Source organism: Cydia strobilella, chromosome 22, assembly GCF_947568885.1.
Source record: "Cydia strobilella chromosome 22, ilCydStro3.1, whole genome shotgun sequence".
Classification (NCBI taxonomy): Eukaryota; Metazoa; Arthropoda; class Insecta; order Lepidoptera; family Tortricidae; genus Cydia; species Cydia strobilella.
In genome coordinates this window covers 8,099,417-8,113,845 of record NC_086062.1, presented here as the reverse complement: position 1 = coordinate 8,113,845, position 14,429 = coordinate 8,099,417, and the positions used below count along the sequence as shown (strand labels likewise).

Below are 14,429 nucleotides of genomic sequence, written 5' to 3'. Positions count from 1 at the left end.
CTTTGACAAGAGCCACCTACCTCTTAAATTACTGAGGATGTTGACGAAGACAATAAAAAAATTATAAAGACAGCTTTAAACATTATAACTAATGACACGTCCAAGGTCTCGGATAATTTGAGCAGAATCAAGGCTGTTGGAAATTGTTCAGATAGCTTAATTATTATGATGGCAAAGGTAGAGACAATCACAATCTTAGATGTAGGCGGTTAAAAACTGTATTTTTGGAGAAAAGGTAAATGAGATAGAGTCGAACCAAGCTAACTCTGCTAAGAACTTGTGTGGAAATGTCATCATAAATGTCTATGAAAGTTTGCCCAAAGTTAGCTTAGACAGACTTTAGCTGCCTTTCAATTATGTGATTGTTAAAAAACAAGATGTCTAGTGGCTATCTTTGTTAAGGTTTCGTTTTCGTAACCTCTATAATATGAAGTGTTGTGTTTAGGTAGCGTTATTGAGACGGTACTTAAGGTGTTTCCAAACACCTTGAGGATGCACTGTATTGTGATGGCGACAGATTATTTTTTCTATTATTTCAACATTTTTGCATTTACAATTAATTTTTTACCGCCATTATATATGCTGACACGTTCTTGTCGTACGCGGATTAACAATATTTTAACAAACACATAAGAAAGTAAACGTAATTCAACCGTACTCTTTCGCACTTGATGTTTAATTGTTTACGCTTGCCACATCTATCCTACTCACAAAACATTTCTCTTTCCACCAGTATATCTTGACCTGGAGATCTATAACATTATGTGTAATCAGAGACCAAACATACTGGTTCTTGTTCCATTATCAGCACTGTTAAATGACGATTTGTAAACCTTATTGTTAAGACATAAGGTCTATCGATGGACAAAGTGTTGCTGGTAGTAGAATAACAATCCGGTAAAATGCAACGGTTACGCAACGTTAGTGGGCAGGTAATTTATGTTTCGCACACACTGACTCATCCTCGTCCTCTTTTTATCTTACGGTTATTTCTGTGATGCAGTTAGGTTCAATTTCATGGAGTGTTTCGTGTACCTAACGTTGATAGACTGATAGAAGGTAGTTTTGGACATGTCTGATATTGACCACTAGCTTTTCGGTAAAGGATACAAGTGTCCATATGAAATTCCCAAAACGCCAGGATATCATGGGGATTATAGATCTTGGGTCTACAGAAGAGGATGGCATTAGCCTATAATTTAAACTTCTAAGCAGCCTTTAGCCATTGTTTATACAATATAGTGACTTTTTTTAAAGGAATTATTCTGAATTGTAAACGACGGAATCGAATCTTCTGCCTGACAATACCTTAATGATGACCTAGATATAGAGCGGGAGCGCAGGGCATTGGCTGTAAGGTCTAACATGCTCGCCCGCAGGTTTGCTCGATGCTCAAGAGAGGTTAAAATTGTGCTTTTCAAAGCTTTCAATCAATCATTTTACACGAGCAGCCTGTGGGTAAAGTATACGAAAAAAGCCTTTAATGCCCTGCGCGTGCAATATAATAATGCACTCAGAATGTTGTTGGGGCTGCCCACATGGTGCAGTGCATCACTCATGTTCGCCGAGGCCCATACAGACGATTTTCACGCGGTTATGCGAAAGAAAATCATCTCGATGATGGGCAGGCTTAGGGGCAGTACCAACAGCATTCTGGAGGTCATTATAGAGAGGATTGAGAATCCTATACTGGCGCATTGGATTCGCCAAGTTATAGGTTTTCGTAAATTTAGAAAATAGGTTATGTATATATAGTTGTAGTATTATGTACAAATTTAACATTAGTTCTTAAGTTATACTAACAAAATATGGATGTAAATCTGAAATAAATGTATTTTATTCAATTCAATATTTAAATCATATTTGATTTAAAAACTCAGTTTGAATTCGTAACTTACGAGGCTAAGCCAAACACATAAAAATATCAAAAAAAAATCGTGTGGCCAAAACAACGCCGTGCCTAAGTGTTTGCACATCGTCTTCGTCCATTACCCGACCTCTTAGTCTGATATGAGAAGATAAAAATAGTCCTTTTTGTAGACGAAAACGTTGGTCATCCACAAAGACTGCGTAATTGAATCCGCCCTGGATCCCATTTGTTAATGTGTGACTAAAAACTGACTATTTACATTTAATGTGTCTTTTTACAATCACATTTACTTACCTATACTATTTAAACACAAAACATACAAAGCTACAAATGATTAATTATAATTAGTGATGCCGCTCATGCTTAGTGTTGCGAGCGCAATCAGCATTAAAACATAGGAATTTCTTCAGATTTAATTGGAAAAAAAAAGAAAAACATAAAAATGCAAGGCAGTTTGTAACGTGCATTAGAATAACCTCAGACATATGGTAATATCGAAACCACACGTGTTTTCAATGAGAAGCTCTTAAATTTTTTGGCAACACTTACACAGCACTTATCAAGGCGTCTTGCTATTTTCTAAATTATCCCGTTTCTGAATTTATTCCGACGAACACTAATATACGTATAATAATTCAAAGTAGTCACATACAACACCTTCCAATCACTGGTGAAAGAAGCAGCGGTCGTGTTAAAAGCTTATCCTTGATCTATTAGGAACCTCACTCTGCGGTTAAATATATCAGGAGGCGTAATAGGTATTTCTACCCCTTGGCGACACCTGACTAGATCTGATAAATTTGTCAAATAAATTCAAGGAAGGGCGTTAGATAGCGTTGGCCTGCTTTATGGGGAAACAATTTGCTTAAATCTACCCCAAGTACATTAAGTAGGTTGTAATTTGGTGGATAAATTGGTTTGTCCGCGAGTAATGCGGGTGTTTTAAGGACTGTTGGATGTTTTGGAGCAAATTACATTACCCTTTCATTTTGCTGCCTTTTTATCTTTTTTTAGCGTCTTACAGTTCATTTCAACATATATACTTACTCATTATTTTTGAGTGATATCTTTCATAAATTGGAATTTATCCCGACTATTGCTAAAATGTAATTAATGGCTTTAAGTCTACCAACCAACCATTTTAATCATCTTTCCGCCTAGACAGACAACATTATTAATGCAACGTCTTTTACCTTGGAAACATTGCATCTGCTGTAAATAAAACATTGTACTTATTTTAACTGCAAATGTAAAACTGTATCGTTAAGATACCGACGTTGTTAACCATGGAATGGTTATTAGAGTGAACGATAAGGCTGAGATCTCCGGGAATGATTGCAGCTCGAAATGGAACGAAGCAGATACATTAAATAAAGTATAGACTGCAATACTTTAAATGCTAACAGATGCTACTATGTTAGTAATGTCGCCGTATTTTATAGTATTTCAACGCATGATAATCTTATTCAAAACATTTACATTTTATTCATTTTTCTCGTTTATGTTTACACCACATCACATTTGAATAAAGCTTCTCTTAAAAGTCTATCTCTCCCCATCAGTCTAAGCCTTCCCAAAAAATGAGTATCCGTCCGAATAAGCTTTTTAATAATACGTCCAAAAATATTCCTTCCAAAGAATTTTTCAATGGAGGAATTATTATTTTAAGACCGAGAATTTCTTCCGGCTTGTTAAAGTCTGTTGATAAATATTCATAAGGGGGCCGGGTTTTCAGGTTTCCTCGCCTTAATGAATTCGCAGTACAATCGAATGACATACGTACTTTGAGATGATTTCTTTCTCGCCGGACCTATTATTAGGTGAAATGTTTCTTGTTTTTGTTTCGTGGCCTTTGAAAATGTTTCAAAGCCTCGTTAAAAGCAAAGAGAAACAGAAATGAAATATGATACTAAGATTTCTGTCGAACATAGTGAAATGAATGAGATTTTGACAATTTGGCCTTTAAGACCAAATGGGACCTGGCCTGTTACATAGAAAATCATACGGAGTCTCTTACTATCAATTTGATATGGTTCCCAGATATGTTGCCCAAGGTCATATTCGACCGAGTGTATCTAAACAAGCCTAAATATGATATGACTGATAATGTAAAAGCAATACGTACGGTATTGGTACCTTGGTAAACGATTCTTCAATATCGACCACTTTATATTCTTCCCATATCCACATTTAATCACAAAGATTCAAGGCAAAACGAAAAAAGTTAAACAAGCTTAAAGCAAATTTTTGTTTCACACTAACCGAACTCATTCGGAGCGAACTTTCCCGGAAGCCGCGCCCTCTGTCCCCTCTGTAAAACCCTATTTTATTTATATTTAGACGCGAAGGTGACGCCCTCTAACTTTATTACGAAGATGGATGGTTTGTTTTTTTTTCATTCGTGTCCTGTTGAATCACAACTCCCCCATTTTTCGGTAATGGATGCTAATACCATTGTCTGTTTTATGCAAAATTGACTGAAAACTTGTTTTCAAAGTTCCTAATATATACAATTTCGAATGAAGCAATGAAATGGCGAAGTTTTTGATCAATTGACCTCGCAAATGAACCTGATGCAAATACGTGATGAGTATTCGATTGTTTCGTTTGAATTTGAAATGAGAGCTGCATATAATGATATACCCCCAAGAACTGTGCAGGAGAGCGGTTGAATCGAACTGTTGTGAAATTTTATAAGGGTGGCGCCCGGCGGATAGAAAACAAACAACCATTCTCGAATAAATGTGTTTTATTACTGAATGTGTTTTATTATATATTAAGCAAGTACACTTAATTATACGATACACACACTACAATTTAATCTAAGTATTTGTAAATTATATTAGCCGCTTTCTAGTAACTAGCAGTACGTGTTATACCGTCACTTGCCCGTTCATACACATCTATTATGAATGGATGAAACGTCGCGTTGCCATACCTATTGTGCGGTGAAACTTTGCTCGCATAAACTTTACGATTAGCTGGCTTGTTCAGCTTTTATACACCAGCCATACTGAAAAGGTCTCACGTAGCATAGTATTACAGCATAAACTTCAACGGAATGCTAATACCCGAGCATTCAAAATTAGAAATGCTTCAAAGAAGGTAGCGGTAGGGGAAGAACTTCAAACGTATTTGAAGTAGCTTTAGTATAGGTATTTGTTTGCGTAATTAGGGAAACAGACCTCTTGCACGCCAATAGTTATGGCCGATTGTCGAGCATGATTGTCAAATGAATTGAGTTCGTAGTGTTCGTACCGGCTGACTGGATTGGTAATGGAATTCAAAATCCCTTTGAATACTATACGTATATTTACATTATTTTATAAACGAAGAAGGTTGTAAATGTGTTACTTTCATATGCTCCTGTTACCTTTTAACTTTGAACCGTCTTATAATAGTGCATCGACATTTGCTTGCTTTATGCATAGCAAGATCTGCAATTGACTGATTTTCTACTTGAATGGGTTTTGTTATAAAGTCATAAATGTCATAATTATATAGATCGCCTTGCAGTAGAAGGATGCAAATATTCTGATTATCCATTTTAATGATATAGAACTGAAATAGGTAATAAACAAAAGCAACGGAGTAAAATGGAATATGTAAGGATTTGGTTACACTTTGACCTGTATCTAAGTTAGACTTAAAGCAAATAAATATATAAACTCCAGTAATAGTCCTACATCTGGTCGCGCCAGGTGGAAAATGTCTTTTAGTTCGGCTTTTATATTTCTATTTTAGTAGAGTTACCTGTCTTGTAAACTTTAACAAATATTTATAAACACTTACGTAACTAGAATTTTAATAGAGCGTACTTTTATTTTATTATTATGTACCTACTTTTACGAAGCTAAAAATATGGTTGTTACTTTACTCTTCATGTTCTTATTTAGGGTAGGGTTAAAACTTTAAAGATCATTACTAGTAATGATTTTAAAATGAATGGCGTTTTCCCGTTTGTTATGATCTTGATTTAAATGTACTAATACTTTACTTTCTTTTGTCTCCAGGTCTTAGCGGTTCAAAAGCTGATCTCCAGCATCGGCGCGAAGTGTTCGGTTCTAACTTGATCCCGCCGAAGCCGCCCAAAACCTTCCTGACCCTAGTGTGGGAGGCTCTGCAAGACGTGACGCTTATCATTCTGGAGGTGGCCGCCGTTGTATCGCTAGGGTTGAGTTTCTACAAACCGTCCGACGACGATAGTGACATAGGTGAGTTTCAAACTATATAATGTTATAACTCTTTTTGATGTTCAGTTGTGTATTAAGTTACCTTTACTGATAATGAGTTTGCACGAAAAGTCAAAGACTAGGAGTGCAATATAAACAAAGATATTGATGAACTTATAGCAAAGTGTATTCGACTTATTGTTACTTTAATAAACACAACTATATTAATAGTAGTATACGACACAATTACTGATAATTTCAATATTTGGTTTAAAAACACGTAGTATCATAACTGTATAATATTTTCATGCAAAATATGACAAATACTTGAAACTAAGAACTAGGATTCTCTATAGTCGCTTTTCAGTAGAGTAAACATAAATTACGTAATATATCTGTTATGTTAGTCGTGTCATTGAAATTCTAATCTTTTTTATTACTAGTCTGTTTAAATGCAGTTCAAATTGTCACGATAAGCACATGTTGCCATGGCTTTATTTATTCTTCAGAATTTACGATTTTCTAAAATAGATAACGGGTTTTAATAGACGAAGTGATTCAGTGGTAATGATAAATTTCTCGTTTATTATTTTTCAAGTAGTTTACCAACTACTTATTACTCATTTAAGACTTAATTTCTTTTCTTTTGTCATTGTTTTGTTACTGTTCGCCGTATCATAATTTTTTTTCTCATTGACTGTCGCATGAGTACTTATACGTATCTACGACAATTCCTAATTTACATTGTAATTATGTCTAAAATTACACTATAATTATGTCCATCCCATACTTTCCGTACGGTATTGTGTCGAAATCGTTGTAGTATCGACGTGTTCCCCTTTAAAATATTCATCACATTCGCAGTCATGAATAACGGATTGTGTGCTCATGCCCCGTCAGTTTGGGTTAGATTTTAATCCAATTTTATTGCACACTGCGACAATTTGATTGGAATGTTTGTCAATGTTGATTGCATTGCATCATTGCAATCACTTTAAAAACACGCCCACTGATTGGATTATTTTCAGTTTTATCACCTGTAGTTTCTTTTATATTTATTTTTACTACAATATGGATTCTGTTATGTTTAGTAATTTTTAAAATAGGTACGTTAGGAGCGACGTTTGAGAAATACAGCAGTGTCAGACACACATCGGTGTGACTACCAGACAGTGCAGACAGATGTTGATTTCCAGTTCAGGCAATTTCTGTGCGGAACTGAAATTCAACATCTTTGCGGGGGACATCGAAAAACTTCGATTGCAGTGTGCAAGTGCGATTACTGTTGTAGACAATATAATTAATGTATATATTTTCTCTTTTCAATGACTATGTGGATAGACGATCCTGGTAAGAATGAATGTAAAAACACGATTGCTCGTTCCATGTACTCAAGTCAAGGCACTGACAATGATCACGAACTGCAACTAAATCTCTATCAATTCGATGTTTCTAGGCATTTCTTAACCGTGGTCTCTGTCATAAGGTCTATCCAGAGACCATGGTAGTAGGGCATGGTTTAGTTGCCTTCAGGTCTTGAGTACTGTGTTTAGATGCACTGTTGTATCCTGTCCTGATTGCTTCACTATTAGTAAACCTTCTAGGTCCTTCCCTCGATAAGCAGATTCATCGTTAGAAGTATTTATAACTACTATGATGCTTCTATTCTTATTTGATCTTTTATGTTTAGATTCGTGTTACATTAGATATAGGTCATTTATATTGTCTGTAACATTTCCAAACCCTTCAGTAACCTTCCTATTAATGGTGCTTGTAGCTGCTCCCCTGCTTGTATGCTTTAAGGATGCTATGTTATCTATATCTGTCCTATTCCCTTGAACCTTTATAAATGTAAATAGTAACTAGAGAGGCCATACTCTAGTTACTATTAAATTGTCTACATATAAGACATCAATTTCATACATTTATAAATCCATGGCTTAAACAATAAGACTAATTATATGTGTTATTTATAAGTAAGCTACTAGAACAATAGAATCATGTAAAGTCGTTAGTTAGAGTATACGAGAGTGCTTAATAGTATCATTGCATACATTAACGGCATTAAAATACTGTTCCACTAAAATTAGGCGAAGCTTAAGTATTTACTATACCTATAAATCTTATATCGTTATACCCTCTCAGGCATTTAGTCTATTTTTATGTCTGAGAATTTTCCTAGTGTAATTCTCGGAATACAAGTCATTTTTATCGCAATAGCTTTCATCGTTGAATTTTAATAAAACCTTACAGAATCAATAAAATTTGTGTAATTAAGGGTGTGGGACATTCAACCTATCTTTTCGATTGTCTGCAAGTTATATCTGAAAAGATATGTCGGCGTCGGGATTCACATCAGTGTAATTATTAACCGCTAGGAATCGATAAAATCTTCAATTCTGCCATTTCTAATTACCCGGCCCTGCCACGACCTTGCCACATGAGATCCCATCGCCAGTAACTTTTATTAGGCCAGCATCAATCTTGCTCACCGTAATCCCCCGGATTCGGGGCCTTCGGGGCTCCGTCTTGTTTGCCCTGGTTACAATGAAAATACATTGATATACCTCCGAATATAGGCATTGTGCCTTTGTGAGCTTGAAAGATTATGAACGAATCCCAAATTTTGCATATTTGTACGTTTTGTGTTCTTATACTTCAGCCTTTTCGACTTCTGTAACAAATTGACTTAGAGCTGGTTTTAATTTATTACTAACTTAAAATGAATGTGCTCGTATACAGAATCAGAAAAAGTAAATGACAGCTCTTGTATTTCATAAGATTATGCATTATCGTATAAATGTTATAAATACCTACTTTCTATGACTTACAGGTAACATTCCTTGTCATTTACATAAATACACCTAAATCAAGAATATTGTTTCGAACTGCTGTCATTTTACTTTACCTAATCCTGGATATCAGTATAGATATATATATATAGTAGGTTATATCTCTAACATCAGCTTCGTAGCTAAGAACAAATAGTTGTGTTTGGAATCGTCGACGATTCGTACAGCGCGCCTTTGGACTGAGTGAGTGAGTTTTGTTTGTCACCTAACTAGATATTGACGTATCTGGTTTTATACTTGGCCCTATTTAAATTTACAGCCTCTATTTGTAGTTAATTGCTAAGTAAACCGTCAATCTCATGGCTGGGTTGATTACAATCGGTCACATCATCGGGCCCACTGAACCGGGGAAAAACTGCTGACAACATACTGTATCCAACGTGCCATGCGAAATTATACCATATTACAAAGAAATAAATGCTTAAATCAAAGGAACGTATTACCATTGAGGTGGTCATTTGAAAATGAATCTTGTTAGTGTAAGGTTTACGTTTTATTTTTATTGGCTTAAAAAAACGTTTTATTGCAAAACTAGTTTCTATAGTGTGAACGTTGTCAAAGGCCCTATTATATTTATAAGTAAATCAACATAATAAATATGTAATGATATATGTCAGAGAATACTGGATTTTATGAAAACCTAGTAATCCTAAAAATTTTTTTCAATAGTCTTTTAACGTATGAAATTCATGATTTAGGTATTTCAATAAGGTTTGTTGTACATTCACATGTTTTGGCTCACGACATGATTTGACAAGCAGCACACAATAATTGTTAAATATTTTGTTGAAGGAAAATAACCTTAATAGCGTTAGCATTAGTTTTACTGAATTGTTTTTTAGATTAAAAGTACTCTTAAAAAGTAGATTAACTTACCATAGTTCTGGGTCACTATACTATAACCGCCAACTGCCTCATTTTCGTGAACGTGTTTGTATCATTTGTTTGGCATATCCAGTTATGTACTGATCTTTCTTTGAATACCTGTTCACGAAAATCATGCAGAACAAACGCTTAAAATAATTTACCCATATGTAAGTTTTAGCTAAATCCTATGGCCATTCGGGCTTGGCAATATTCGTCTCACTTTCTTACACGAAATTTTATCCCGTTTGGCCTTAGGTTTAGAAAAACATCCCTACGCAAACAATAATCGATTGTCCTAAAGCTTCCTATTCCATAAGAGTGATAGTATAGACTAAGCATAAGCATCAATATTTCGTAAGCATCCTATGTAATATCGTATATCTATTGTAGCCCAAAATCGTCGTTATTTATGTGTGAATGTTTATGTAGACATGGAACATTGTTATAATATCCGAAAACGTCCACTGGTTGACAAAAACCCTAACCAAGGATCTCCACAACAAATATAGGATTTTAATAGTTTAGTAACACGCTGCTTAATAGTTATGTTCGTAAGGCTTTTGCCTCATATCATGTATGTTACTAAAGTGACCCTAATGTTACAGGACATCTGGACGAAGAGGAGGGGCACTACCAATGGATCGAGGGGCTTGCGATATTAATATCTGTCATAGTCGTCGTTATAGTTACAGCGTTCAACGATTACACGAAAGAGAGACAATTCAGGTGAGATTCTATATATGCTGCCTATATTAGGAGTCCTAAACGACACAAATAACACATCTTGGCCTTCACCAACAAAGCTTCTTATACTGCCACGCTTTAGAAAAGAAATTCAAACATTTATCAACAAATCGTATAATCATAGCTTTTGTAGCATCTAAATACTCTAAATAAACTCGTCATCTAAAGGGGTAAGAGAAAAGTAGTTTATTTTACTCGGGACAAGAGAAACAGTATGAGGATTCCTTACAACTCCTACAAGAATTTCTCTACCCCACTGTTACTCTTACTCAAACTTTTCTTCTTTTTTTCATCCTGTTACCTCCTGCTGGGGTGTAGGCCTCAAATTATAATCTTTGTTTGACATGATGCCAACGGCCGCTTTCTATAACCGCACCGCTCGCCGTAGGCAGGGTGTTCATCCTCACACCTTAGAACAGCGGTCGGCAACACTCCGGCCCTGGGCAGCTAGGGCAACCGCCTTCCACCCCATCCCCAATACACCCAACTCTTGCTCCACAGAACGGCGCCAAGTAAATTTAGGGCGACCAAGTTTCCGTTTGCCGAGCATATTACCCAACTAACCTTCCGTAAATAACCTGTAAAAAAATTGTCTTAAAACTATCCGTCTTTTGTTAGTGTCCAACCAATGTCGTTATGAAGTAGTTTATACTGTCTCAACCCCATTCATTTCCGCAGAGGACTCCAATCACGGATAGAGGGCGAGCACAAGTTCGCAGTAATACGCGGCAACGAGGTGAACCAAGTGCCCATCAGCGAGATCGTGGTCGGCGACGTCTGTCAGATCAAGTACGGAGACCTGCTGCCCGCCGACGGTATACTGATGCAGAGCAATGACCTCAAGGTAAGATTCAACTTCTATTGAACACTATCTGCCAGGCATAGGCTTAGGGCGAGTACAAGTCGACAATGGTCGATCAGGTAACCTATGAGCAATTGAGCATTTTCAGTGTCGATCCAGCGTCGAGTTTTCCATTTATAAAAAAGCGGCTAAGTGCGAGTCGGACTCGCGCACCGAGGATTCCGTACTTTTTAGTATTTGTTGTTATAGCGGCAACAGAAATACATCATCTGTGAAAATTTCAACTGTCTAGCTATCACGGTTCATGAGATACTGCCTGGTGACAGACGGACAGACAGACAGACAGGCAGACAGCGGAGTCTTAATAATAGGGTCCCGTTTTTATCCTTTGGGTACGTAACCCTAATAAATGTATCGTCTTGGCTTCACGAAACTTCCTAAGTCATAATGTGTGTGCGGGCTGAATGTGGTAGCGTCCTGATTTTAATCAGTAGTTCCTATCGCCGGCATATCTGTTTTAATTTTTCAGACTACTACAGACGTAACACTCATCCTCGACTACAATCCATTTCAAACTAGTTGTTTTCAAAATGATCGATCCAAACATGACAAGACATCAAAGAAAACACGCACCTAAATTCAAAATAACGTCGTCAAATTACAAGTAATCTATTTGTGTTGTCTCGTTCAATTAACGCAGACGAGTGTTGTATTTCAAAGCTAACAGTCTCTTGAATATAACAGCATTTTAATACGTCCCTTTATTTTGGTAGGAAAATCGATAACATGGTTAGAGCGTTTTCACATTATCCGATCCGATATCTGATGTCGGACGGAAGTAAAATGTAAGACATGTATCTGTATTATTTATGTATTTAATAAATCATTATTACCTACTAAAAAACTATAAATAACGCAAAAAAGGCGGACTTAATGCCAATGGCATCACTTCTGCTGCTGTTTCCGATATCGGAAAGGCGCTTCCGATAAATTCAGCCATGTCGAAGCCCCCCGACCGATAATATGTGACGTTTTCAACCAAAAGGTACCACATAGTCGCTTGTCGATAAGATTGATTTCTAATTGAAGCTATATGGTAATATGGAAATAGCGCCTTACTGACAAGCGACAATAAGTGCCCTTTAGGTTGAAAATGGCACATGTTTGTTTGTGTGCGTAAGAGAAGCGCGCCCGGGCGCGCCTCCGCGGCCTGCCTACGCCGATGTAGGATCCTACATCCATATCGGATCGGACAATGTGAAAGCGCTCCTAGCCTGACAGTTATCGGTAGCTAGAGTTCGACCACGTTAAGTTTTCATGATAAGTGTTACGTCAAGTACGGCGCTCCTACGGGATGTGTACCTATGCATTGTCATTGCTGAGTGCAAACTATATATATTGATATTTCTTTGGCAAATTTATGACGTCCGTGTACCACATATGAATGTTGATAATATCTATACTATCATAAAAAAAGTCTAGCCATCGAAACCTTATCAATAGCCGGTCGTTCGCTGCGACGGCACCTAATTCGATAACGTCATCAAACCCAATAAACTTTCCTCTTCTTATCTAGTGATGATCTATAATAATCGATTAAGCTGAGATTCCTTACAATCCGATCAGGGGGCTTAGCCAAGATCAGAATCGTTAAAAGACAACGCGAATCTTAATTAAGATAACGTATGGAAATAGTCACGTCGCTTTTCATAGCATCTGTCATCCCGATACAATTTTCTTTTGGCGAATGTCATCTTGGCTAGGCTCTCAGTAGACTGACAAGACGTCGACAGCTCCCCTATAACCTTCTAGCACATACATACACATATCACGTTTTTCTTGTCTAAATTCTCTCAGGTGTAAAAAAATCTAGTATTCGAATTTATGAAGTATTATCCAATATCCAATTCCCCCATAGCTTAGCCAGCTTGTCCTTGCTCTACTAACCGTGTACCACTTTTCACTCCCCTAATTCAATAATACCATCAAAACTCAATAAGTCAGCAGCCCTTATCGCCAATATCTCGTATATTAATCGTTTAACAGGTGGCAGTAATGCCTATCGCTATCACCTAGCTCGTGCTCGTGCGTCACCGATAAGCGTTATTGGGTTATCGACTGATAAACCGCGCCCTGTGGAATTTTGTATCGTTATAGGCTTTAGGGCTACACGCCCTTTTAGGATTCCTTAATGTAGCCGTTCTCGAGCTTTTTAGGTGACCCTTTTGGAAAGCGAAACATTTGACGGAGCCCCGAATTAAAAATGTACGTTCTTCACTATGGACTAGATATACCTATAGAAGAGCTGTTTTTTTTTAAACTTATTATTACAAGTATTCTCGCGGAGCCCCAACATAGGCTTTGCGGAGGTAGGGGTCCGTGGAGCACACTTTGAGAATAGCTGCCTTAATGTAAGGCTTCGCTCTGTACTTAAGAGCATATGCTCGTGTCACAGACGTTAAGCATTCATTATCACATTTACCTAAGAGCTTTTTAGGTTCAGACTTCAAGGGAAAACTAGCAAAGCAAAATGTGTACGGTGGCCGCTATTTGACCTAAATCGGGCATACAACTCCACGATTTCAAAATCAACTTACTGGGACTATTCCACGGGGTGCCGCTTTTTTCCGGCGTCAATATGATGGAGTTCATTCGCCAACCTCACAAAAAATTGGTGTCGTTTTTCTTTTTTGACCTTGTTTTATGCTCCTGATACAACATCATGTCACAATGCCTTATACAAGAAAATAGAAATATTCGAATTCTTGACATACTCGTACACAGGTAAAAACAAATGTTAAAGGTTCCATGAAAGCGTCAGAATCGGCTCTGAGCGCGTTGGTCGTTTAGAAACCCTTTAGCGCGATCTATAAAAAAGCCATAAAAATCTAAAATCGCATCTTCACCTGCATGCATATTCATTCAGCTTCATGAATATTGGTAACACGTAGATTATTCATTCCCGAATGCTCGCGATCGGTCATGCTCTCATCCTGGATTTGGACGGATTAAGTTATTTAGGCTGCCTGTGGTTGTGTAATAGCTGTGGATTTCATTAGTTTTATCATTACTAGGTAATTAATTGGCATTACTGTATGTTTAAATTGGAAATTCAGATGTAG

General features: G+C 36.9%; 1 protein-coding gene across 11 annotated transcripts in view; it reads left to right on the top strand.

The window, feature by feature from the left end:
* LOC134751389 (plasma membrane calcium-transporting ATPase 2) overlaps positions 1-14,429 on the top strand; it is a 194,388-nt gene that overhangs the window by 149,085 nt on the left and 30,874 nt on the right. For 9 of the 11 annotated variants that reach the window (XR_010128651.1, XM_063686759.1, XM_063686758.1 and 6 more), the window contains 4 exons: positions 5,884-6,084; positions 7,384-7,392; positions 10,367-10,487; positions 11,184-11,349. Coding sequence is in view for 10 of the 11 variants with exons in the window: in XM_063686759.1 (XP_063542829.1) it covers positions 5,884-6,084; positions 7,384-7,392; positions 10,367-10,487; positions 11,184-11,349 (497 nt within the window). In the remaining variant the exon portion in view is untranslated. The remainder of the gene's footprint in view (positions 1-5,883; positions 6,085-7,383; positions 7,393-10,366; positions 10,488-11,183; positions 11,350-14,429) is intronic. The other 2 variants (XM_063686761.1, XM_063686766.1) reach the window with 1 other exon arrangement.